At 41.6% G+C, this 27827-nt stretch overlaps 1 protein-coding gene across 12 annotated transcripts; it reads right to left on the reverse strand.

The window, feature by feature from the left end:
- Nucleotides 1-1079: 1079 nt before the first annotated feature.
- Nucleotides 1080-22425, reverse strand: bcorl1 (BCL6 corepressor-like 1). Of its 12 annotated transcripts, none has more exons than XR_005706591.1 (13): nucleotides 18663-18774; nucleotides 14905-14990; nucleotides 12194-14800; nucleotides 11749-11881; nucleotides 10999-11469; nucleotides 9046-9233; nucleotides 8512-8778; nucleotides 8227-8393; nucleotides 7273-7418; nucleotides 5767-5844; nucleotides 4199-4370; nucleotides 2159-2775; nucleotides 1080-1553 (listed from the first exon to the last, which is right to left on the reverse strand). XR_005706591.1 is itself a non-coding variant. In XM_040119901.1 (13 exons), the coding sequence occupies exons 2-13, from the start codon at nucleotides 14908-14910 to the stop codon at nucleotides 2412-2414; spliced, it is 4452 nt and encodes a 1483-aa protein (XP_039975835.1). In that variant the 5' UTR covers nucleotides 14911-14990; nucleotides 18663-18774; the 3' UTR covers nucleotides 1080-2411. The 12 variants fall into 12 exon arrangements, 11 of the variants coding, with proteins under 11 accessions (XP_039975835.1, XP_039975836.1, XP_039975832.1 ...); XM_040119901.1 differs by having other exon boundaries at nucleotides 1080-2775; nucleotides 12194-14232; nucleotides 14380-14800; XM_040119902.1 differs by having other exon boundaries at nucleotides 2685-2775.
- Nucleotides 22426-27827: the final 5402 nt, after the last annotated feature.

Below are 27827 nucleotides of genomic sequence, written 5' to 3' on the forward strand. Positions count from 1 at the left end.
AGGTTTGAAGAGTCAGAGAATTTACCAGCTCTGGAAATGTCACCAGCTGACAGTTCATACTGACCTGCCTTCACAAGTCCTCACGAGGTCATGAGGTTCTGAGTGTTGTACATGTACGAGGATGCCCAAACTTTTCCACATGCCACGATTAGTTTATTTTTTGTTTTTTTTAAAGGTTGTGATATAAAAAGTAACAATGCACTAACAGTTAAAGAAAGGCTAATTTTTTTGCTGCATGGGTTTTATTTACTTCTTTTTACTTTAAATAAATAAATAAATAAATAAATCAAGAAATATGTGCAATTTACGGAAAGGTGCTCAACTACATATAACTACATAAATACTGTATTTAATGTGATGTTTGTTAGTGCCTAAATAAGATCTGATTTATTGGGAGTGTTGCATAACAACAGTAAATAAAAAAAACAACAACATTGTGGAAGCGGAAAACAGTGTGTGGATTCTACTTTTTGCAATAAGGATAAACTGTTATGCAATTTATTTTTTGTGGCATTTTCACCTTTGTTCAATAGCGTGGCAGTAGAGACAGACAAGTAACGAGGGGAGAGCAGGGGGATGACGGGCAACAAAAGGTCCCCAGCTGCAGTTGAACTGGAGGCGTTGTAATTATTGCCACGAGCCCCAGACCACTACACCGTGGGGACGCCAAGTTATGGGATTTATCTATCATACTACTGATTCAGAAATGTTAACACTACTGCAAAATAAAGCTTTCTTTGCTTTAGGAGTAAATGGTTTTCCTCAGGTATAGCACAGATTTCCTCTCCAGATTTTTATCTCCAATTTAGAAAAAAAAAAAAATCTATTCAGTAAAATGAGGCCAAAGGGATAATTTGAAAAACGTGTGAAGGACAAATAAACCCCGAACATTTAAGTCATTATAATAATCTAACTGAGAAAAAAAAAAAGAGATAAAACTATGATTCACAATCATGCTTTATTCTTGTTGATTTCTTATAAAAGAATCAAATAAAAGGCTCTTTCAAGATCTCACACGCTGTCTTGCTGTATCCCGTTTTCATTAACTAAACTATACTTTCTTTACACCTTAAGTCTCTTCATCTTAAATATCTTTTATTAGTTTGTGACTTCAAACCAAAACTTCATTGATTGTCAACACAAAATCTATCTTAGCACCAGTACAATAAAACTGTACTTTTGCTGTTTTGAAATACTGTTTTTGAATGAGGGAGGAAAATCTCAGAATAAAGGGATCCTAATAAGTACATTTCAAAATGAAGCACCAATCATACAAAGCAACTTTTTCATAGATAGGGTTGTCAGATACACAAGAGGTCAAATATATTAATGACTATTAAATTAAGCACAACAATCAGTGTAAATAAAACACTGCAACACAAAGCACTCTAGGGTCTGGAAACACCATATCGGGAGGTGGGGGACAGTCGTGGCTGCAGTTAAGAGGGCATCTCAGCTCCTTGGATACAGGAGCAGGCTCTGGACTCCAGAGATGGTACAACTTTTCCTCTGAGAGAGATCCACAGGATTCTGTATCAGTTCAGGAGTGCAACCTGGGGAGTGGAGAACACTACTTTCTGTCCGGTTCTGTAAACAAACTCTCAATCTCAAGGTCCAAAAAGACATTATTTCATACTGCCAGCAAAGACTGGGGCAGCTTAGTGCTACCCAGGCTTACTTTGTGAAATGTGGAGGAAAAATAAAAACCTAAGCTATTAGGTCCGTTCACTAATGATCTTTGGAGGATGATAAAGTGAAAAATGAAAGAGAGAAAACGGAAAAGAAAAGAAAAGAAAAGAAGCTTTGAGCTGGGCGGGTGATTATGTTTGAATGTTATGTGCCGTGGTCTCTTCTCCAGGTCTCCCAGGTTTACAGAGAAACCATCAGGGCCAGTGGCCTCCCTGACTTAAGGGTCTTAGCTTTACGCAAGAGTTCACCAAGATAAAAGCCTTGGATTATCTCCCATTGAAAAATATCGCTTTCCCTCAGGAACAAACTCAAACAAAAAGTCCTAAACATAATCCGGCCCTTGCAACAAGAATCCATTTATATAACCAAATGTGTTACCCCTGATGGCAAGATATACATATACGCTACCATGTACATACATAATCAATAAAAAAGGTTTGCTCAATAGTTCTCATGTATTCAAATATACCTATAGATAGGAACCTGAAAGCTGCTTTCCTGCACTGATCACTCCCGTGTGCAGGTCCTTGTGATCACTTAATCACCTTCTGTCTGAGGTCAAAGGTTATCGGTGGAGTGTCATGTCTTCGCTGTAGCTGGAGTTAAAACCCATGACCCTCGTTACACTGGACGGAGAGGTTTCCTTTGAGCTGCTGCTTGCAGGAAGGGCTCGGGTTGACACAACTGAAACTGCACGGTGGAGGAGTGCGGTGCAAGAGAGGCTATCGGCTGCGAGGCTTCCCTTTGTTTGTCAGCGTCTCCTCCTCCTCCTCCTCCCCCTCCTCCTCTTCCTCCTCATCTTCTTGCAGGATGTGAATGGATGAGCCCAGTAGTCTCTGGAGCTCTGGTACACAACGAACCAGATCCACGAGTCCCTCTTCATCCTCTTCCTTGTTTTCCCCCTCCTTGTTTTTGCCTCTGTAGGGTGAAGCTAAAGCGGAGCTCACCTGGCTCACTGATACTTGTCTCCACAGCTCGGTATGCGACAAACTCACCACCTCCAAGTGCGGGTAACGCGCCCGGAAGATCCGTGCCGACATTTTCAGACGCTTCAGGACGTCTGTCAGGAGGAACCAGTTGCAAAAGCTGCAAGAGACAAATGTCTGATATTAGCCGTAGGTTGGTGGGTGAGGAAAAGAAACAGAAGATTTGCCATTTACGATCTGACATTAACAGAAGGTTCCCAAAATTTTACATCTAAAATATCACCAAATAAATACTATGGCACCATTGTTTTTGATTATATAAAATCTAGGAGTCTCTAGGCAGTCTATTCACCTAATTTTTCATCGACAGCAGGCATTTATATACCTTATTTCTATGTACTAACTTGTGTAAATTCAAAGAAAATTTGTGGTCCCCTCATCGATAATTGGGACCCAGTTATTTAAAGGATCATACTAATGGTTTCACATGTGTTAGTCCCATTAAACGCAAAGCACATGCTGTTTATTTGAAATGACAGCTGACCATTTTGGCAAGCATACAAAAAGTTTTCAGATTGATTCTCAATCTTCCAGACAGCCCCTGAGTTTGTTTGACAGTAACACGAGTGTAAATAGCAACATGGAGAGAACTGGAACTCCCTCAGACCGGTAATCCAGCTCAGTGAACATGTAGTCGAGTTATGGTTGTGTGGTAAAATAGCTGAAAGGAGAAATTATATGAAAACTCTACCTTCTGATTAGTTCTAGCTCTGACATCAGATTTGATTGTTTACTGCAAAAATCTACTGCAGTCATGGTGTGTGATGTCAGGAAGTCACACTCTTAGGGCAGACATGAAGTAAACATGGACAAATAGATGAGAACATACTGTGGACCGTAGTGAATAATGTAGAAGATCTGAAGTCGAAATCAATAGTTTTAAAGACATCTTTTGTCATCTTTGTAGAAATATTGAACAACACTGAACTCACTGTACAGATCTAATGTAGATCATCCCGTGCACATGTATTAACAAACTGCAGCAGGGAAGATGTTGGCATAATTTAATCTGATGTTGAGGGGAAATGATGCAAATATCAAACGTACATTACCACAGTGTATTTCTGTGAAATACGGGAACTCTAAGCTGAAACTATCGCAATGCACCAATGAGTCACAGCTATCAGTATCTACTCTCATCATAGACTGTTTGACATAAATTGCTCTCATTGTTGAAACCATTGTGCACTGCATCCAAACTGAGATGGCACATGGAAAATTGTAGCAACATTTTTTTTTGTGGGGAGTGGTAAAGCATTGTGACAAATGTAAATAGCCTTTACTCCAGTGGAAGTAGTCAAGTGTCTGACTCACTTGCAAAATTTTGCACAAGTCATGCATGGGCAAAGCCCTAATATTATCAGGTCCAGGTGTTCTGCAAATATCGGCCATTAGTGTGGGTATTACTGGCTGCAGATCCAGATGCTGATTAAAATCTTTCACACATTTTCTGTTGTTAACATAACAAATTCAGATTATGGTTTATCTATCTTACAAACAACGACTGATCTTTGTGAACTCACCCCTGTGTTAATGACACCTGAACGTGAAAGCAGGGTAGGAGAGGCTCGGAGGAGAACTCAAACAGAAGACAATCTCTGTCCAAGTCCTGCTCAGTCTTCCCCGTCGTATTTTCCTCCAGCTCCTGATTCTGCTCAGACAGGAGGAAGTCCCAGCACGGCTCCTGGTCAGTCTCTGTGAACAAAGGTTGACTGAGGTGAGAAGAAGGGGAGCGGACAAGCATCTGCGCTGCTACTGAGTTCTTACACGTGGGTGGGTCGCCCTCTAGTGGACAGTCAATTCACACCAACCATAATACATACACAGTAAGACTGACTGCCAGTGATGCTGATCAGTTAAACAGAAACGCATGTATATGAAAATAACGTTCACAAGATACATATTTTGACGTTTTATTTGCTGGTGGACTGTTATTTTTCATTTAAGCAAAAAGTGATGGACAGTAAGCAGAGTGCACTTACTGATATGAAGACTTCAACACAACAAATTTTAAGTCTCTGATGCTGCTTCTCAAACTGTACAAGAATGAATGGCACAATGGCTTCTAAGCAAGCTAAATGATCCTGAATATCTCCAATCCCTCTGAGTACAGATAAAACCAGAAATAACATGCAGGAGAGGGATTAAATCATTATTAAAAACATACATATTTTACAGAAATGTATGCAACATTAAAAAATAAAACAGAGAGAAAATGTTAAATTCAGCATCCTAAGAAAGAAAAAAATGTAATAAAGAAAGCTTTAATATATAGCTAGATGCTGACATGCAGACTGTTCTGGGAGCATGATCAACCTCCTTGGAGGAATATTTATTTGCCACACAAACACTGAAAAACATGCAAAGTTTAAACCTGTTGTAAAAAATCAACCTACAGCACAGACATTAAATGCATAAACCAGTGACAAGTATATTGGCAGCTACATGTGACAAACTCAGATTTGCAGAGTGGAACTGTTGGAATCAGCTGAAATAATTGACATAATTTAATGTAGTTGATGGAGGCTTGATCTTCTTTTATTCTTCATTTTAATTATTTAGATGTAGCTTTAGGATTCGAGTAAATAAAAGGAAGAAAATATTATTTTCAACACAGTAATTGTAAAAAAGGAAAAATATATATATTTGTCCTTGATGTTGGGGCAAAAAAAAGCTTGTGTAGTTACAAAAACTACAAACATATTATCTTTTGTCTCTACAGTTTATCCACTTTCTCTCTAGTATGCCTCAGTTCTTCCATCCAACCCTAATCCCTGCTCTTCCTCCACTGGATAACTGACTCCCCGTGGCTGTTTACAACACTGATGCTCGTACACAAGGCTGACATCTTTCCACGTCCCAGTGGCCAAGCCTGAGCCCATCCTAGAAATTAGCATAATTTCCCTGCAGCAACCCGGTGTTTGCTCCAACAAGTCTCAACTTGTCTGCTTCACTGACAGTGGATGAATGAGGTTACAGCCACCTTTTAAACATCGCATTTACAAATTCAAACAGAACATTTGATAGAGAGAGATAAACGAAGAGACAGAGAGACAAGGAGACCAGACAGACACACCCCAAGCTTTCTTACCAAAAAGGGAGCTGCTGTAGAAATCCCAGGGTAAACTGGAATCCTGTTCATTGCGGCCTTCCAGGTCTGTGAAATATTCTGGAAAAGAAAAAAACAAAAAAACAGTGTCTTGTATTATATTTTGACCCATGTCGATACTAACCCACCTGCATTATTTATTTATGACAATATGTGGACAAGGCATGGCATTAATGCTTGTCCCCTTGTGAGAGCCAGGCAAAATTTACGATGGGATAAGTGGAAAGGCTTTTGCAGTTGTCAGGGTTAAAAAAAAAAAAAAGATTAAAAAAGTCAAGTTTCAGCTTAACTTTGTTATAGGGTCTGTCTGTGTCCTCCCAATTTAAAGAGAAAACCAGGCATCCAAGTAATATGTGAAAAGCTGTATCAGGTCCTGAGCTTTCATCTCTCTGTTCACCTGAGAAGCAGACTGCACAAAACATCTACAGTATATCGCAGCCAATTCGGTTGTGAGAGAAAGTCGGCTGTTGACTGATGTTCCCTCATTGTTCTCTTGCCATTTGCTGGTGAAAGGTCCTCAATATTGTTCAACAGCATCAAACATGGCCATCAACAATGGTGTGAACATAAGTTACCAAGCAAAGAAGCAATGTATGTGACAAGTTGGCTTAAAGTTTTCCCTTGGGTGACAAAGCAAGAGGGAGACATCTGTGTCAGACGTTTCCCAGCAGGGAAGATGTGTAGATGATCATTTGATGATATCATCAGACTCCTTAGACGATCTTACAACACTAAATTGATGATTTTCTTTGATTTAAAGGTTTACAGTATGTTAATTATTGACATGGGTGGTATCCTGACAACTAGTGATGGGTTCGGGTAAGCTTACTGGAAGATATCACAGGTTTGGGCCAGTCGGGTCAAAAAGTGAAAAAGCAGTGTTCCGACTAAGTTATAAATAACTTAAAGAACCACTGCGTGCAATAGGCTAGACTGTGATTACTAGTCCACCTTCTCTTTCACTCTCTCTGTCACTCTCTCAAACACACACATGTAGTGTGATCAATCAAATTCTCAATAGTTATTAATGAATCAATGTTTAATCAATAGCATATGTACTTGTAAACTTTTACCTCCCAACAGTTACCTAAAAATGCACTGTTAGCTTTGGACAACCAAATTCAGCTATAAGACGACAAAACAGTCTGAGTCTGACCGCAAGTGTCTCAAATATTCAATTTTGTCCTCTGTGGATAAAAGATTTTGCATGATATATTCTGCAGGCATCCTGTATTGTTTCTTGCTCACAGTGCCAAATGTGATGTAGTGGGAGTGGGCACAGAGTTCATTAATGTGTTGACACATTGCTGGAATGGCGACTGTCAAGTTGGCAAATACATGTTTTGTTATTTATTTTCATGTCTCATTTCAAATGGGTTTACTATGATTGTTGATGTGGAAATTTGAGTTTAACCTGTGGAAATAGCTCCCTAACAATTTAGAAAAATGTTTCTATTTATCCAAAACTAGTTCTACTGAAAATCCTACCTGTGAGGAAGGTCTTCATGCTCAGGCTATGTGCCAGTTTGACCGGCGTGTGTCCAGAGTAGGTGGCCAGAGTTGGGTCTGCACCATGGTTCAGAAGCAGCCAGACTATTGGTAGGTTATCACTCGCTACTGCATCATGAAGAGGCCTTAGGACAGAAAAAGCAAAACAGAACTGCCTTTCAAGTATTGTACAACTTTAGATGACACCGGAATCTGTTTGCAAACTTGTTGTATATGGAGTAGCAGATGCGTGAATGTACTACAGTAAAACGAAAGTAAGACTAACTTTCAAATACTTTGCTGTGATTAATTTCAAGTTGTGTGATTGTTAATGTGTTACGAGGCTAAAACCTGCGACTGGAAAATTAAATATCCTCAGACATGAAACAGGAAGTACTACCACCTTTAAAAAAACAAAAAAACAAAACAAAAACACACTAACCAAGACACGTGACCAGAATATAATCTTCATTTAATATAACACTGCCTGTCAGTGAGTATGGTAATATGTTCATTATTGCTACCAACACTTGTTGAGAATGTAGCTTTTCAAGAGAGTGAATGTAATAGTAATCCCCAAGATGATGACCTTGCTAATTTGATTTTTCCTTTTTTTTGTGATTTTTGATTTTTATTGAAATTTTTTTAACCATATATGTTACTCCATGTAAAAAAAATATTTATAAACATATACGATAAATATGTCCTCTATTTGAATATGACCATATTCCTATGGTCATATGAGGAAGGTCTTCCTGCGATCCTCCTCACATGATGTGACTAACGGCTTGAAAAAGCTAGTAAGTGGACCTTTAAACTTAGATTATTCTGTTATACATGCTGTTTGGAAATAATCCATAACAGTACTTACATAATAATATTTTTAAAAAATAGTTTTTTATAAATTCAGCTTTGTACAACCACGACTCTAAATCATGCACCATGAAGCCTTACCGTGTTCCATCCTGAGCACTACAGTTGACATCTGCACCGTGTTTCAGCAGCATCTGGACAATCTGAGTCCAGCCCCGAGAGGACGCCTCATGGAGAGCAGTGTAACCGGCATTATCACGGCGATTGACCTCCCTGATGTCCTTCTCAAGACAGTACTGAACTACATCCTGCAGAACAGAGGTAGCACAGACAGACTCACATTAACATGTCTCAAAGAGGAAAGGCTGTTTACTGGAGTTAAGTTCATGTCTGCAAAACTGCACAAGTAAACAAGTGGGATTTTACCTGATAGCCCAAGCGGGCAGCACGTTGCAGCAGGGTCTCCCCAGCATTTTTATTGACAATCAGCCGACGAACCTCTGGAGGAACAGGTCTTTTGGGTGGAGACTCTGAACCACTGCTTCTTCCTGACGAGCCTCTCTTATTGCATGGAGATGAGGGCAAACTTTTTGGAGTGGGTGGGGGGCTATTTGTTCTTTTTACATCAGCACCATCATCATCCGGGGCAAGTGAGGCACCTCGCTTGCCCAAGCTGCTGCGTTTGGTCTTAATCTAAAATACAGATTTATTGGTCAGAACTCTGCGTGAAATGCAAGCTCTTGTAATTCAACGCCAAGTTATGGCGATATGCTCCACTTATCAAAGAACTGTGCTGTATAAAAGAAGCAACCATCATAAATGTGACGAACGTTACCTAGCCACAGGGGGGCACTGTAAGCTAATATATTTGTGGTACATCGTGTCTCGCTTCTATCAACCCTGTATGACTTCTCATGAACTGTAATCCAACATGCAGCACCACACCAGCAAGTGACTTACCTTCTGCTCATCACTGTCACATAAGTGCTTGCTTTTGAACTTTCTCTTCCCTGAAGGCTTATCATTGCACTCTGGAGATACCGCGCTCTCCTGGTAGCGCACCGATCCTGAGCGAGTGAATAGGGGTTTCCGTGGAGGAGGCTCTGGACTGGAGGCAGTGGGACTCGGACACTGACCTGCCTGTGGATCTGTGTTGACAAATTGGATATGAGGTTGTGCCGAGTGGTACCAAAACGATTAATACACGCACGCACACACAAAAAAAATCAACATCACCCATCTTATCTATGGTGTCCTGATGCCACTATGGAGCAGCTTCATCCTCTCTCTCATCTGCCAAGCCCATCATTGAGCGTGGAATATTTTAGGTTCTGTTTTTTTGCCAACTTCAGACAGACTGGTACTTTCCTGCACCAATCATCCTTGGCTTAGCCATCTTTTCTCCTGAAACAGGGTAACTGCTGTGGCTGTGCCACATTTCTGCAAATTCTCTACATTTACACTTTATGATATGTGTCATATCCACATCAACGGGTACGTTATGTGGACTTATTATAAGCTGCAAATTGCACTTGTCTTTATAATCTTTATTGTTTGTTCGAGGTTACATTTATCTAACATTTTGTATATGTCATTCATCATATACTTGATATACTGTAGTTGTTTTATAATTTCAAAAGGTCTCATAATATTCCATTAATCCTTTTCCAATGTACTTTTAATGAAGATGTACATCCTCATAAAATTTACTTCCCGACTATTTAATTACAGAGGCCCCCAGCTAAGCTTTCTTTTGATCAGTTCTGAATCGTAAGTCCATTACTGACTGACAGTCTAAAGATACATTTTTTATAAACACACTCAGGGCCCACAGATACCTAATCTAAACACCTTTATCCGCATGTGTTGTTCAGGGACTAATAGAAATAATATATTTAGGTAAAATATCTAGGATAAAGACATAAAGATTTTAAATTGTGTTTTCATATATTTATTCCATGTTATACTAAGGCATTCAGGCAAGTCTGGTTACTATACACCCACAAAAAAACTGGGAGGATTTGAGCTTTTTAACTTTGTCAGTGTGATATCTTTGTGGTAAATTGGTCATTGTGTTATTTCTAGTCCAAAAGACTCAAAAATCAAAGATAAGTGGCTTAATCATGAAATGATGTCACTGCTGTTCTGGACGGACATTTCTGAAGAGAAAGTGAAGGAAATGTTATTCCAGGGCCTGAACAGGGCTGCAACTATTGTCAGTACAGATTCATTCATCAGATATTTTTTTAAAAGAATGAAAAATCACTCAGTCTAGGGAATGTAAGAAATGATGGCAAATGCCCATCACAAGCCAGCAGAGACAAATGTTTTGTCACTTAGTCTGGTCAGCAGCCAAATAAGGATTAATGTATGACTGTATTGAAACAGAACAACTCAGGCTTATTTGTGAAGCAGTTACCAATTAATGTTTGGGTTGTTTAAAGGACTAAAACAATTATTTGATCATTAAAAGCTGCTGTAATTTTCATTATTAACTAATCTGCTTTTTATTTTGTGATGAATCAATTAATTATTTGGTTTCTAAAGAAAATAGTTTAAAATATCATCACCATTTCTCAGAGTCCAAGTCGACATCTTCAAATGTCTATTTTTGTCTGATATTCAGTTCAGAGTTATATAAAATAAAGACAATCAGCAAATCCTCACATTGGAAAAACTGGAATAAGGGAAAGTTTTTTCTTACCAGATTACTTAAACAATTTATTTTCTTACAGTTAACTAAATCGAATAATCGACTAATCAAAATTTTCTGTCAATCAGATGTTCAATCAACTTTTCATTTCTTTAACTTTAATGATTGTCATCAGTAAGTAACAGCTGCACCTTTGATTTAAACTTGGGATGGAAACAGTTAATTCAAACTTTACTGATCTTTGGAGAGAAACTGTGTACCTGCTGGAATTCCACTGTCCTGTCTCAAGGAGTCAGACTCTTCAAGGTGCTCCCCATCTTCAAGCTTGTCTTTCTCAGTGATGTAGTCCCCAGACTGATACTTTTTGCTACGACATCGCCGGCGTTTCTTATGAGCAGGCGTGTCACCCTCTGCACCAGTTGTCTTACCCTTGCCCTGATGCACTCGCTCTGGCAGGGGGTTTGATCGAGGCCTCCCTCTTGGACGGCGGGCAGGTTGGGTGGGAGTGAGAGGGGGTGACGGGGAGGTTGGGGGAGGAGGCATTGGTGGGGGTGGAGGGGAAGGTGTTGCAAAGCCCCAGAGGTCGAGTCGAGCCTCATCAGCTCGCCTTCTTCCTCTCCTCAGTCTTGGGAAGGAGCTCTCTGTAGCGTCAGTCTCCTTACTTGATATAGCAGAGCTATTGAGAGAGACTGGAGTCTCCAAACTCTGAGGACTGCTGCCGCTATCTGTAACTGATTAAATCACAGTCGATTGTTACACTCACACCAGCTTCTATGCATAGAAGTATGACTGAGACATCAAAAACCCCACTACCAAGGGTGACTGCAGGCTATTTATCTCCAGAACTCTGAGATGTTAGAGTAATCTAATGGTAAGCTCGACAGAAGGCTACATGTTTTACATAACTGAAGGCATCATTAAATTTGTGATAGATATCAGAAATTTTTGTATGCTGTAAGAACTTTTAAGGGCATTAAATGTCACAGGATTATAAAAAACAAAGACGATACCTTGTTTGTTGAGGGTTGGTCGCTCAATCTTGTTGGGACTGATCTTGTCCCTTGGAATCGGCTCTTTACTCTGTGGGGAAAGTTTTCCTGGTGAAAGACTCTGTTCCAACACAGGTGCACATTGTTTCTTCTGCTGAAATACACAGAGGGCTGAATGAGCATGCTGTATTGGATGCTACTGATCAAACGAGCTTTCACGAGATGGACAGCATCTGACAGACTCAAAAATATACCCTTGGGAGTTAAATCATCAGTCATAGATTAAAATTATGAAAGGGAGCTCTGTATGGCCAATTCAGTAGCAAAATTCTTAAAAGGTGATTGCTACCTTAAATACCTCCCTATAATTCAACCAAGCAAGGAGGAAGGGAGATCAAGAGAAATGAACATAGATAGATATTTTAGACATTAAAGGGACTTAAAACCATACACATAGATAATTTACCTTCTTTAGGCAGGACACTTTGGTTGGAGTGTTTTCTGCATCTTGCTTTTTCTTTCCAACAGCCTTCTTCAACAGGTCTGTAGGTGATTTCTCTTTCGCTGACTTCTTAGGACTGATTTTCTTTTGTTTGATGGCAGCAGCTTTTGCTTTGGTTGGCGACTCCTCTTTGGTTCCATTCGTTTTCTTCTCAAACTTGTCGCCTACCCCCGCACACTGACCTGTAAGAATAGACGCAACCATGCCCTCCAATTTTTCACTGGGAGGACTGTCTGATGCCCCGCTTTCTTTCCTCAATACCCCCCCCTCTAACACCTGGGCTAGTTTGCTCTCCATCCTGTTCTCATTTGTTGATGCATTGCTCCCAAAGGGAAGAGACTGGCCAGTAGGCTTTGAAGAGCCTTGCTTTGCTTGTAGTTCCATGTGTTCTCCCTGACTGGTGTGTAACCCAGCATTATTCTCCAAAGGCTCAGTGGCGTTCGCCTTCTCATGTCTCTTCATAGTTTGAGTTGAATCCCCTTGAGATGGCACACCAGGCCATTTTTCCATAGACCAGTATGCTGGGTATTCAAAAGCAGAAGTATGTTTAGAATGGGTGTCCTGGCTCCCAGTGAGTGGGTTCAGAACATCAGCTTTTCTAGATGCTACAGGTGAAGCTTGAGTATTACCCTCAGCTGTCAGTGCTGTTGTTTCGAGAGCTTGCTGCTTTACAATGGATGCAAGGTTAGACAGGGGAGACTTCATTCTCTCCCACTTATCATCTTCAGGTTTGGACGGGCTTTGATGAGCACTCTGAAACTTGGATCCTTCTGTAACTGTGGTGCCCTTGGTCTTTGGGGATCCGTGATTGATTTTTCTCTGAACAGATGAAGCTTGGTTAGGAAGGTTAGACGGCGGTTGCCAAGCTGGATTAACAGCAGTGGTAGAGTATGGCACCGCTGTTTTGCCAGATCCAGATTTCTGATGAATCTGAGCATTGGCAGAACTTGACAGGGCAGTTGTTAGGGCTCCTTTAGAGGGACAGTTCTTAGTTATGGCTGTGCCGGCGTTTTTAACATGCTTGACACTGTGAGCATTTTGGTTGCCCTTCATCAGACAGGATGGCTTCTTTCCTCCTGAGGCCAGATGTTCCCCTTGGTCAATTATAGATATAAACTCCTGCTTTGCAAAATTCTGAAATTCATCTGCAAAAGTCCCTTTTCCATCTTTGCCCCGCAGGGTAGAAGCCAGTATGGGGCTAGCCACACCTACATAAGTTCCAGGGATGTTTTTTATGGAGTCTTGTGAAGATCCCTTACCCCAGTTTGGTTTAGGCTCTGGGGTCTGGTGATTCTGAGGCCTATTTATTTGCTTTTGATGAGATCCATTTCTATGGGTATTGGGTAAGACAGGGTATTGCACAGTGGAGCTATACGTTGTAGAATGAGTCCTCTTTGAGTTCAGAAAATCTCTCTGATTTGACTCATTGTTATGAGGCTCCATCACAGAAACTGGAGGGTCATTAATGCATTTTGGACGTTTTGATTTAGCGGACAAATCAAGAGGTACATCTCTTGGTTCAACTGAGCAAGCTGTGTGGTCCTCTGAAGCAGAGGGAGGTGTTGTTTTAAAAGAGCCCATGGTTGCCTTGTCTATGGTGCTGCCTTTCTCCATGTGGTTCAGCAGTCTGCTCTGAGAGGTGATGCTGGCCAGTGCAGAGCCACAGCAAATGGCAGCAGTGGGAGATAACGTGTAGCGGGTGGGTGCTGCAGAAGTTAATGATGGGTGCTGCAACGGTAGGGCAACAGCTGGTGAGGCTACCACTGAGGCTAAAGATTTATGCTCTCCTACAGATTTGGCATTCTTATTCGATGAATGGTTGGATTTAAGTTTTGAGGCTGATGTGCCTGCTTTCTTCTCTGAAGCTGGAGTCCGGCCCACAGAGAACTGATAGGGATAGGTCCGCATGAGAGGTGTCCCTCCGACACCTGAACTTTGAGGCTGAATTTCTTTCTGAAATTGACTGGCTGTGGCTTCTCTCAACGCTGCGATCTGACCCAATGCTGGTGGAAGAGTGATTTTACAAAGTGGAGAGGAAAAATTAGTGGAGGGAAGGAAGGCAACAGGCTGGGCTGGTTTAAACATGGTGGAGCACTGAAACCCCGCTGGAACACTTTGCACCGATTGTGTTTGCGAGTGAGATTTCTTACTGGATGTCACATTGCTGTGACAGGGGTTGAGCGAGTCCTCCCGGCTGACTTTTACGCCACTTGACCACTGAGGAGCGGGGAAGACACCATCAGCCTTGACTTTAGGGGCCTCTGCCCTTTTGTCTGCTCTCTTCTCTGGGCTGGTGAGGGCTGAGCCTGCCATCGGTGCATTGTTGGGCTGTTGAGGTGGCGAAAGCTCAGGGCTGTGGTTGTGATTGCTAGTGTCCAGGCAGGCTTTTGCTGTCTTACAGTCTGTTGTTGGAGTGGTTTTGTTTTGCTGACTGAGGGTAACATCTCCTCTAAACTCAGGGGGTAGCGTCTGGGGGGGATTTCCCACCATACTAGTAGACGCTTTATTTGGAGCACTGATCTCTCTGCTCACCGTGCCTCCATCCCCTACATTCATTAGTGTAGGATCCACCTGAGTGATAAGAGAAGTTCATGAAGCCAATGTTAATTAGATAAGAGGAAAGAATGCAGTAAACTAATTGTAATAATAATAATAATAATAATAATAAAAAATACCTGCATAGGTGTTTCTTTAACACAACATGCCTCAGGGGGTATCTGAGTCAGTCAGGTGAGAGTTTTCTTTGAAATACAGTGATATGCTGTAAAAAACACAAGAAAAAGAACACTTAATGTGATCACTGTTAGTGCTTTTGTTTCAATTACAGAAAATACCTTAATTTAATCCTTCGTAAGGGAATAAAACCTACTCTATGCAACAGTAATTGATTCAGAGTAACAACCAACATTGAGCAATTGAAAACTTCCTTTCTTTGAGACGGGCGGGGAGATGTTACAATTTCCTCGGAGCAGGGAGACAATTCAGGTTAGCAGAGAGAAGTGTGGTAGACTGAGGAACATATTTGTTCGGTTGTTCCCGTTGGTTTTATTTGTCTGCACGCAGAGAATACTACCAATTTGTAAGTGCTCATTGATCCAGAGTGTGAATAGTCTTTACTAAAAATTGGATATTCAGTGAGTGAAACGAGACCTTATGCATCAGTTACAACATGGAGGGATTATGAGCCAATGAGCTCCTGGTAGAGAAAATGTAAAATGCCACCATAGCTAAAAACCTGATCACTCCCTTTGCATTGTCCACAACTGTTCTGCATGGTTTCTCTGTGGCATTTTGCAGGTTAACCTTAACTTTTAACTCCTGTTATTGGTTGAAACTATTTTTTTCACACTGGAGATGAAGAGAGTCTAAAAACTCTTCCTGCCACAACAGATCCACACTTGCAATCCTCTTTGCAGAAATCATACAAAATACTATAGCATGACATACAAGATACTATAGGAAAACATTAAAAACAATCTGTGATGCTGGTTCTCTTTCTTCAAGTAGGTATAATCTGCTGTCACACATACTTAAATATACCCTCCAGACATGTTTTAAGACATATAAAAATACACTGCTTTGAATAATAATTTGAGTCTGATATTACCAAAAAGTTCCATTAACCAGCTAAGAATTCTTAAAATAACATATGCTCCCTGTCCCCAGAATCTATAAATGTGCAAATATTGTTCATTTTAAAGGTTTAACTGTTGGACTGGACACAAGATGCCTCCTACTTCACTGAAAAGTCCATTCTCAGTGTATGCGAACAGGAGGTTTCATGTTTCCTCATCACACTTGTGTAAGTTGCATATGGGACCATGGTTGGCTCCAAACTAGTCCTGATGTCACAAATCATGCTGGTGCGTACATGTTGTAAACTCAGACTTAAGGTGAACACAGAGAAACTTTCCCCCTTCAGCAGATTACTGTGAAAACAGCCTTCTAGTGTCGAACTCTGCACATAAATCATTCTGCACAGTGAAGGTCAAACATTCAAGTCAAGGAACAATAAGCAAAACACATTTTTGAATGGAGGGGGACTTTAAATAGCTTCACGAACTTTAATTTAGGTTTACTGTGGCCAAAGTATGCCCTTTGCAGCTGTATTAGGAAAAAATGAACAAAAATATAATGAATTAACACTAGATGAGACTCTGTATCAGCATATTCACAATATTTAAGGGTCAGGATAAAAACACATAATTTGGACATCCGTAGTTTTGACTGAGTCCTGTGATTTTCCAATAAAAAATGCTCACAACAGCCACTTCAAAAGGAGGCTCTTGCTTAGGGGGGGCACGACCCCTTGGGCCCCTACGCCTGTTCTGATGGACCCATTCAGTAATCCATCCATGAGACAATCAGCTGTGACTGCTCAAATGATCTTTTATGAGTGAGTGTCAGCCTCAATGTGTTCTGTGTTGATTAAACCATGCACACTAGTGAAAAGTGGATGACTGAATGTGAGCAAAGCTTTTGTTACTTGCTTATATAATTAAGGATTATCTATCACTGGACAGTTAATTATTTATGATTACATTCCTGTCGTGTAATGTTACGTGCTTATCATTCTTATCTAAAATTAGACATGAGGTTCCACCCATTACTTCTCAATTGAAAACGCACTTAAATAAACATTAAAATAGACATATTCACAACAGAATACATACCTTCCTTTACAAAACACTGCTAACCCTGCATACAATAAAGAATAATATAATAAGCAAACAGTTAATCTAGCTTGATGTCATCTGGAAACAAACATTTGCAATACTCTCATATACACAGGCGACACACACCCCAGCAGCCTGGTATGTAGGCAGAGGTGAGCGCAGGCGAGCGCATCTGCAAGTAAATGAGACGATTACAAAAGGGACTAGGCACAAAATCTATGTCAAAGCTTTGGGGGAATGGGAAATGTTTCACCCTGGAGTCAGTGAGACATAACGAAGATGATGCACATAATGACTGACACACCAATTTCTGCTGGAATCTGCGAGCACGGACTGAAAGGGATCCAGCGATGCAGATACCGCTCAGTGCAAGCAAGGGTCTGCATTCATTACCGTACAACAGTTGCTTACAGCTAGTTTGTCTTTGTGCTGCGATCATACGCGGTCTACTCCGCCACAACATTTGAATTCATCCGCTCTCATGTTAGGCCAATAAATGTATGCAGCAGTCCTCACACACACGCCGTGGGCGACACCGCTCAGACGAAACAAAGTCAGGCTTGACATTACCTTTGAGAAACAGCCTCGAAGAAACCACATTATTCTCTTCCCCGGTCAGCTCACTGTCCAGCCCACGGCACAAAAGACACACGTCCCAATGTCATAATTGGAAAGTGAACAGTAAACCACATGCACGTTGAGGCATCGCGGCACTCACAAAACAACTCGATTCTCTCTTTTATAAATATCAGCACGGTAAAACTCTGGAGAGCTCCGGGGAGATGGCGAGCGGTCACCATAATGAGAGAATGGTATCTGGCTCCCAGGTGATCGGTCCGTCCAGATATACGCGGGCACAAACCGGACAAGCGGTCTGTCTTCATCCCCGATTCTTGTCTAAATAACGTGGAGATTGGACCGAAATGTTTCGAGGCGGAAGACCGCTGTTTTGGGGAAATTGCAGCAGGTGACAGGAGAGCTTTCTCCCATCGAGTGGCTGCCTAGGCTGCGTCGTAGGAGCACAATGTGGCAGCGTGTCACATCTCCGCCTGATAAGGTAAGTCAACATCAATGCAAAGCCACGCAGAAAACGAAGGAGAGCCCGACAAATAAAACTCCCGACGACCATCGTCCTCATTCATCTGCCCACGAACACCCGACGAAGTAACATTTACTCTGCCCGTGGACGATTTTACAAACAAATAATCGATTTCACCCGCTGATAGCACAGGGACGGACTGCATCGAGTTACTCGTACGTGTGAAAGAAGTAGCCAGCTGGACGACTAAAAGAGGGGTGGCTGACAACTTACTACACAGGCTTTGAGCTGCTGGAGTGGCCACGACAAGGGGGCAAACAACATATTTAACTCCACTGACCACCACTACCTTCACACCACCACGGGTAGGTTTCCGGCTCCCTGCGCAGCGGAGTCTCCGCGAAGCCCTCGCACTACTCCCGGCGGTTTACATGTTGAGGCAGGCTACGGTTATTTACCACCGGTCGACCTAATGCGAAGTGCTCCCGTCTCTCGTATTGGCCCTTTCGGTGGACTGACTGAGCCACTTATGCGTTGAAAGGCATTCGCTGAGCCCCCCGACCCACCGAGCCTCTCCTCCCCGTCCCCCCTTTTAGACTCGCTCGCTCGCTCGCTCTCTCTCTCTCTCTCCCCCTCACTCTCTCCGAAATATTGAATAATTCCCAACCTAATCAGCAGGCGAGATAAAAGATGTCTCATGACACAAACACTTACGAACCCGCTCGTCCAGATGGCATGTGAACGACGTACAGGCACGACTCGGTTACGGCCGTGTCCAGCCTTTCGCCTCTGCCGCCCGTGGCTGTTCACTAATCTCGACGGTTTTCGGTTCTAAAAGTCCGGGGGGGCGGGAGGAAGGGAGGAGGAGGAGGGGGGGTAGGGGGTGGGGGGTCGTCAAGACAGTCCGTTCCGTATCTCCAGTCTCCAGTCTGGTGGGAGAGAGAGAGAGGAGAGAGAGGGGCAGAAGGGTGCACGGTGACAGCATGGGAGATGTAGTGCTCCGCTATCCACGCCCAGGATTAGACGTTAGAGAGGCTGGGAGGGGTGAGGACTGCAGGTACCGGCATGCAACGCGAGCACCAGCCGCTCAAGGGGAATTGGGGATCGCGACCAAAGAGTGTAACGGTGCGCTAAACTGAAAAGGCTTATCGGGGTATCGAAGTAATAAACTGTGTTTTTTTAACCTATGGAGGCTCCGGGTGGCTCTGACTGAGCCCGTGTTTCCGTCTCAGTGTCAGTCAGGTCAATTAACAGAGTCAGCGCAGTGGGTGGTGGTTGCTAAACGGAATTGCCAAAATATATATTAAAAAAAGAGAGTGGGAGAGGTTTGGGTCCGTTGCAGGGGAATTAACACAAGGAAGCAGGACTCGGGGTGTTGAGGGCTCTCCAGTTGCACGCTGAACGCCGCAGACTGGTGGCTTAGCTTGAAGAAGATGGAGGGAAACGCTACAGCCCTCTCTGCTGATTTTTTGTGTAGGATTTCAAAACCTACAACGATGTGAGACATGTTATCTTTAAAGAAGTTTTAGTAATGTGTGCCGATGCCGTGGGTTTCACTTCACTTAGGTCTAATGAGGGATAGCTTCACGTGCAGGGCCCCCAGCACTGACCTCCATCAGATCAGTGGTACAAAAAGTCCTGGAAACACAACACATTTACTTGCAAGGTGACAGCGGGCATTTTGAACATTTCCACCTCTGTCTTCACTCTGGCTGATATTAAATGAGCTGCGTAACTATTTCCACATTCCTCTGCAAACCAAAATTGATATCAGGAATCTGTAGAACCAGGATTATTATCTCATCAACATATTGCCCTCAAATTCTTCTTGTCCTTCACCGAATATACTAAAACACACAATTAACCCAGAATAACTAAAAAGACAATTCACGCAGAGACGTGACCACTTAACTTCCTTGGATTTATGTTGAATAGTTCCCACCCCCCTGATTAATTATGACTGACAATAATGGGCTGACTACATCCCAACTGAACCATGTAATTTTTCACGATTTCCTTGGTTCGACCAGGCCAGACTTTTAAGGGCGTGAGGGCATGTTGTCAGCAAGACCACGGATCATCACTGATTATGAATATGAACAAAAAGAGACCCACTCACTCAGCAGTGCGTCTTAAGTTCACTGTCATTCACATCTTGCAGTTCAGTGTGTCAAAATCACATTTCCTGTTATTAGAGGGTCAGGTTTTAACTGGATCCATGCACAGGATTTTCTAAAGGGGGCTTGAGCCAAATTCAGAGCACAGCTACAATTGGTATAAGGCATATGAATTTCAATTTTAGCGCTTAGTTCTCTGCCAGACTTTACACAAAACCAAGACAAGCTGTGCCAATTTATAAAGACAATAGCCTTCAACCTACATGTATACTGAAAATAATCCATGCTTTACACAGCAATGGCACAGTTTAACACAGCTGAACACGGGGAGGCTACTTTATAAATACAAGACACAAACAGCCATGGAGAGGAAACAGCTCTTAAGTTAATATGATGCACAAAGGAACCTCTCCTGGAGGTTAAATCGCATTCACATCATTATGTTGTAACTGAATAAAATCTACTTTTACTCATAACTTTTTCTGTATTTTCACTTTGAACAAGTGCACCGTGAAACATGATGTGAGCTTTTTAACTGAAGTCTGACTGTAAGTTAATGGCTGGGAAACACAGACAAAGATTTGAGGACCAACAGCTCATACTTGCAGTCAATAGGTGAATGGCAGCATGCCTGCACAGTCCATTCATACACAGGGGAACAGATAAAAGTTGAAGTATCAGACCAGTCTTTAGAGCAGAGGATTTGCATGTAGTCTTGCCTGATTCTCCCCCAAAAGACAAACAACCACAGGATATTTAGCTCTCCTATTCCATAATCACATTTTGGCTCTGTAGATAAGCAGGACGGGTTACCCTGCTGTAATTAGGCCACTTGTCTTACCTGAGTCCTGAAAGCAGAGTAGGCCTGCTGTTTACACGGGTAGGCTATCCACTCCTTTAGGCCAACAAATCTCCTACTTTTCTCAACACTTGTGGTGCTGAGGAAATAACCGTTCACACACAGCGAGGCTGACATCGTCGTGCGACTGAAAGAGTTTGTTTACTGCCAAGCACGATCCGTGTCGTTCCTGACCACCAAGGCGGTGCAGGATAACGCGATCCCTGTCCATCCGCCGAGAGCAGTACGAACAGAAACTATTTCGCTGCTTTCCTATCGCGGAGTGGATCGGTGTGTGAGAGCCTCTAACATGCCTTTCGCCATTCGTTCAGTAATGGCTGCGTGCAAGCAGGCAAATCGTTGACAGATGGCCAAATGTGAAATTGGGAAACCAAAAAACGCCGATTAGTTAAAAAAAAAAAAAAAAAAAAAAAAAAAAAGGGAACGCCGTAGAGAACCGTGTCGGCATAAAGCGGGAGCAGCCTATCATAAAGTCGGCAGCTGACACATCGCATTGTGTCTGAGCCGGGGTAACCCGGAGACCTCAACGACCGCGCAAGAGCTATCCCGGTAGTGACCGGCTGCTCAGGGCTTCACCAATTATAGACCAGTTTGCTTCACGGGCTCCACATTGCACGTCTGAAGCTGTGGGGTTCAAAAAAAAAACTTGTTATGCACACAAATATAAATCTGTCGAGAAGGGATGTGGTATTCCGCACATTCACTACGATAACTGTGATAGCACAGAGGAAGGCACGTTGTTTATTTCGAAGGCCTGTTTTTTTTTTTAAGTATGTCGTCTTCAAAGTGGGCATACATGGTCATCTATCTGTGAGTCACATCGGAGATTATCGACCCTATTTAGGCCGCCATGGTTTACAGAGACGAGGATGTCCCGTCTAAGTTCGTGGTTCACCTGGTCAATATTGAATGTCGAGGTTGGGAAGGCGGCGGGGGGGTGAACGCTGAGTAAAAATCAAGCGCATTATTCTTCCATCTTGGCAGAAGTAATGAATTATTCTACAACAAACGAAGGGAGGAGGGCAGCCGATCACAGAAACAGTCAAGGGTGATGTTTTCATTCGCCAGGTTAATGGATGGCCCGATGCGCCGTCCAGATGATGTTAAATATGTCTGAAAATGAAATGCATCACTTCATATATAGTTACTGTGTCAGCGTTTAGACTGCCGACTGCATCCACAGCCGACACGCATGGACAGCAGACTCATGTAGGCTATGTCATCTCGACACACAACTTGGCTCTCCATACATGTGACACGATCCTACATAATGCCGCCGGATAGCAGCGAGACATCACCGCAACTACCGTGGCTCCTGCAAGACACCGATAACTAGAAAATACAAATATCCAGGTCAAAGTTTGGCAGAGTTTTACTCGCCCTCAATAGCGTTGTGCAATGCCCCCTTTAATGCCCCCTGCTCGCCCGTAACGCCTTTGTTATTAGTAATCGCATGGTATTGCACCGTCTTACCTTGCGCTCCGAGCTGTCTACAGCCACAAAGCCTGCACACAGCGCAACAAGCTATTGTTGTCTACACACAGGCTTCCGTGCGGGGCCAGGGATGTGATTTTGAAGTAGAATGAATACAGTATGCAATTTTGGCTTGTCCTCGCGATCTTCCCTTATTGCCAGTTTTCGGTCTGCAGCAGCTGGAGATGAAAATCGCGCACCCTGGGTCCTAGCGCCGGGTAAAGCCCTACAGGTGAATAACAAACAGACTAGTGCACGGTGGGTTTGAATCTTTCATTGGAGGGGACTTCGCTCGAGTCAGATGAATAGTCCTTCTAGGGCAGACTTTTCCATTTTTTAACCCCAAGTATTCAACAAGGACTTAGATATGCTGCTTGTAGGACACTTAAGAAAGGTGCGAGATACATTTTGAATAAGACTGTATTCACGTCCAATTACACTGACCACACTTTATTTTAAGAATATACCGATGCTCGATTTTCACACTGGAAATGATAATTTGCAGACTGTTTAAACGCCAAAATTTTAAAAGCAATTCTTTAGCCATTTAGACTTTCACACAGTCCTATACAGCCCATTTGTCCTGGAGTGGCATTCCTTTTCCAGTGGGGCCCTCCATGTAAAAAAAAAAAAAAGATAATGTCAGGGTTTAGATCAAAGTGGTCAACAATTGGTAGGTACACATACTGGTTTATTAAAGCTAAACTTAGGTAGTAATTACATCACGTGTTTCGTATTCTATCACCATGGCTGGATTACTGAATGTACTTGCCAGGCATATACAGGGGCCCAAGAAGTCAGGAGGCCAGCAAAGCCACAGCATGTGTTTGAAGTGACCTTTAACAACATTTCTTGATTGAAAGTCAAAGCGCTCAGTCAAAAGTAGGGATGTCTCGATATATATGTGTGTGTGTGTGTGTGTGTGTGTATATATATATATATATATATATATATATATAATAATATACATATTTTCTACTAATACAGCTTATTGTATCTACCCATTCTAATATTATTTATTTATTTATTGCTATATAACACAGCTGCAAAGTTCAACAGTTCAGGTAAAGGCTACAGTAAACCCACACATTAACTAAATGTCAAGCAGTTTACTTATTTTTGACAGCAGAGTAAATGCTTTAAAAAAATATAACCTATATCACAGGTTTCTCTTGGTGGGTTCTATTCTATAATATTATGTATATATCTATATAATCCCAGATCTTTTTTGTACAATATTTTTGGAGGGGCTGTGTATGAATTTGCTGTGACAGGAAGCTTTGGACAGGAGTTAGTCTCTCTTCATTTCCTGTGTGAATAAAAGACTGAAGTTTAGCTGCAGTTTTCAAAACAGCAGCGGCACTTGACAGTTATAGTCAAGCTGCAAAATGTAGCTGAAGAAGACGCAAAAATGAGCACAGACAGTGTGGGGGTCTGTTGCTATGAAGAGGGGGCATTTTCGATGTTTCCCGGGAGGACAATTGTGTCAAAATCAGTTTATCTTTATCACTACCTAACACAATTGAATCACATACACAGTGTCTGCCATCACCTGTAGACAAGACATCCAAAACATGCAGAGTGTCTTTAGTAGCTGAAATTTCAGCTTTATAATGGCCAGCTAAACTGTGGAGAAGTATATTTTTATTGTACTAATAAATTACAGATTGTAAAGGTTTTTGATTTGAGCTCATGTATGGTAAGCAGATCAAAAACAGCTAGTCCTTGTTCTCTTGGCAACAGACATACTAGACGAGACAAACTAGATGTTCCAAAAAGTACAAATATAGAAGTTGGGCGAAACAGTGGCACACAAACAAGTGAATTAATCATCATCTGTGACAGATGCACATCGAATTGGAAAGATCTAGTTTTATTTTCTTTTTTGTTTTATTCTTTTGTCATATTAACACACAGACCTCTTACAGAGATACCTGTTGCCAGACACTTAAGGTCAGGACATCCTGGAAACTTATTAGAGGCTTGTAAAAGTTGCTCAAGTTAGTGAACAAATCAGGGCTGCTGTTAGTAAGTTAAAGGACCAGATTTGCCAGGATAGAAATCCCCCGATGGGTCAAGACTTAATCAGCATGGATGTGAGAATACACCAAGAAGGAAGCAGGCAATGGTCCGACTCTGGGTAGGCTACGTCTCAGTGCAACAAGTTTATGATAGTGTAGATGGTCTTACTACCCCTTTGAAGCTCATCTGCACTGTCAGGCTGGAATCATGCCCATTGTGCCTCAAGAGAGGAACGCTGGAGCAGTGCCTGAGATATTCCCTGAAGATTCTGACAACAGAAACACTGTCAGAGGAACCACAGCAAACTGAAGGCCTCTGCGGACAACAGCTACAGGTACATACATACATTGTTTAAGACAGTTTCCCCTGCTATCGGTAGACATTGCTTTCATTAAAGTGGTATTGAAGCCCTGATCTATTGAGAAGAATTCATGACTGGATTCTGCAGGTTGACCTGTACATAGTCACTAAACTTGTATGTTCATTTTACCCAAAATCCAAAAAGCCATAGTGTAAATACTAGTATACATTTACCCCTAGTGGTATGTAGCTATGTAGATAGTTTTGATTTATTTTTGCTCAGGTTTTGAGATATCAACTTCTTAGATTTCAACGACCATCCCAATACAATGAGGTGAGTCTCATTTAAGAAAATGTATTATGAAAAACTCAAAAGCAACATGTCCTTCCAGAAACAATACCCCAACCACTCTAAATAATCCACAGACCTCACTGGGAGCAATGTGTATTGGAAATACTGTATTTTTTTCTGAGTAAACTGACCCTATGGAAACTGTTGACAGTGAGGTCAGTGATTATCCCGAGTAACTGGGACACTGCAGAAGAATTTTTCAAATGTAATTTTTCAAGCTTTTTTAGCAACACAAACTAAACTTTATTCAACCGTATTGCAGTGGGGTGGGGTCAGAAGTTTATGGGGCGATATTTGAAAACACTGGCACATTAAAACAAACCAGTAAGAGCAAGATGGCCAGTCAGAAGGTGGATGAATGCCACTGACAGAGGCCAGCAGGCCAGCCTCTCTGCGGGGTCTCTACGTTTATTGAAATCACGCGTGTGTGCAAGAAGAGGGCCAAAACAGCTATAGGCCATTGGCATGTAACAGAAAATGGTGTGCCCTGTTAAACTGGGAACACACTGCCCTGTTCAAAGTCCCCCATTAACACTAATTTAATAATGGTAACTGATTTTCAAGATTGTAGAGAGTATGCACTGGTCTGCACCAAATAAGGCAGGTTACTGACAATGGGCACCTTAACTTGCACTGCGTGAGAAATTAGGAATAAAATCTTTCACCTCATTTAAGTTTAGGTTATTCCAATCAGTCATGATTAATTCAAACATGTTAGACTTTATGACTGAATATTGGTCAAATCTGAATGTGATCCTGTAATGTCAGGTGGTTTGCCACAGAAGTCTACATTCACTGGGCTTGTCTACATCTGTAATCCCCAACAGACAGGCATTAGAATGCGCAATGCCTTCCCTGAAATAAGTTCAATTTGATGGAAACTAGGACGAAAATATATTTAGAGGATATGGATGATATGGATCTACTCAGCATGCCTTCAACCCGTGTTGAACCCATTCATATGAGACTGCTGTCACACAAGTTTTTACTAATAGCAGAGACTCCAGTTAGCAGTCTACTCCCATAAACTCCACTGATAAACCACAGAATTACACTGAATTATATCAAAAAATTTCCAGATAAAAGTTCAGTCTCAGTTTCACATCTCTGTATGTCAATACTCACGATCGCTCTCTGTTTATCGCCAACGCATGCACACTTTCTATTTCTTTCTTGCTCTCTCTTTTTATGATGAGTAACTTAAATTCTCTTTAAATGTTTGGAATCACTGAATTAATTTCTGCTCTTAGCAACAGCAATTCACCAAAAGCTGGGCAGCCTCCACACACACACACACACACACACACACACACACACACACACACACACACACACACACACACACACACACACACACACACTACTGCCGGGTCGGGTATCCGATGGGTCACCAACAAAACAAACTAATTGCGGATGGGCAGCGGGTGAAATAAATATAAGAACACAAAAAATAAAATAGAAAACAGAAATGAAAATTAAGGCAGTTTTTAAAAAAATGTTTAAACCAGCATAACTTTATCAAGCCTGATTAGCTGCCATAATTTTTTTTTTTTTATCGTGAATGCCTACGACACAACCTTTAACCTCTCAATTCGTCATCTCAGAATTTAAAATGCAGCTGACACTTTGGATATGTGGACAGATACTTAACCATAAAATTGGTAATTATTATAAAATCACTGTCCATTACATCAACAACAGGTGGGAACTGACTGAGTGAGGTGTTTTGCACTTATGAAAGGGACATTACATCATGCAAAATGACCAGACCAGCCATCATGTAAACTTTACAACAACAGCCTACAATCTAGATGAGTTTTATACTGTGTAGCCTATGTGTTTAATTAAAGTTATGGGTATGGGTCAAGTCATGGGACATATATTAACTGGTTTAATATAGAGATAACTGAAGGTAGTGGGTTGGTTCAGTGCCAAGCTTTGTGGGAGTCGGGAAGGTGTGGGTTTGCAAATTGAACCCATGCAGAGTCAATAGCGGTTGGAACTCATAAAAAAAGAATTAATTAATTAATTTAAAAACAAACAAACAAACAGGCAAAAAAAAGCTTCAACTCCAACCTTTAACATCCCATTTGGTTTCATACTATTCCATTAAGTGACAGCTGGGCGAGGTAACAGGCCAACTAACTCAGCAATGAGCCAACAAAGGCAACAACAAGAAGACTGCAAGGGAATATATGAAATATTTTTTTAAAAATCAGCTTTTCAAATGTTTTATGAGGAAGGAAATGCATTAATCATGTTTGTTAGACCTAAAGAATACACACATTATGTTTTTGTTGAGAACACATGAATATAAAATCAAATTTGTTTGTTTACAAGAACCCTCCACGGGGCACCTTTAAGATCATAAGAGGGACTTCTGATGAAAGGCAAATCTGTCGTCTATCCAGATTCACTGGAAGATGTTTTATATTCAGCTGAATAATGAAATTTTAAGAACCAACTAAAACAAGACCTCAGAAACAAATTTGTAGCCAAACATACAACATGACTTCACTATGCCACACCAGGTGGACACTGATGTCAACATAACTCCATAACTGAAATCATAAAAAACTTTATAGAAACTGCTTCAACTGACGTAGAGGCTGTTTTGTATGAAAAAAACAGCCTAAGTTTTGTTTACAAGTTTATAAACACAGATTGAGAGCTTTAACAATCAGTCAAATAGTTAAGTGAAAGAAAATTAATCAGCAACAATCTATCAAGCTAAAATGCCAAACATTCTCTGGTCCCAGC

Source organism: Xiphias gladius, chromosome 23 (assembly GCF_016859285.1).
Source record: "Xiphias gladius isolate SHS-SW01 ecotype Sanya breed wild chromosome 23, ASM1685928v1, whole genome shotgun sequence".
Classification (NCBI taxonomy): Eukaryota; Metazoa; Chordata; class Actinopteri; order Istiophoriformes; family Xiphiidae; genus Xiphias; species Xiphias gladius.

Coding starts and splice junctions, on each gene's coding strand:
- bcorl1 (XM_040119898.1), bottom strand. Junction 11,882..12,193: donor AAGTGTCCTGCCTAAAGAAG/GTAAATTATCTA, acceptor TGTGTATTTCAG/CAGAAGAAACAATGTGCACC. Junction 11,470..11,748: donor ACCAACCCTCAACAAACAAG/GTATCGTCTTTG, acceptor TGATTTAATCAG/TTACAGATAGCGGCAGCAGT.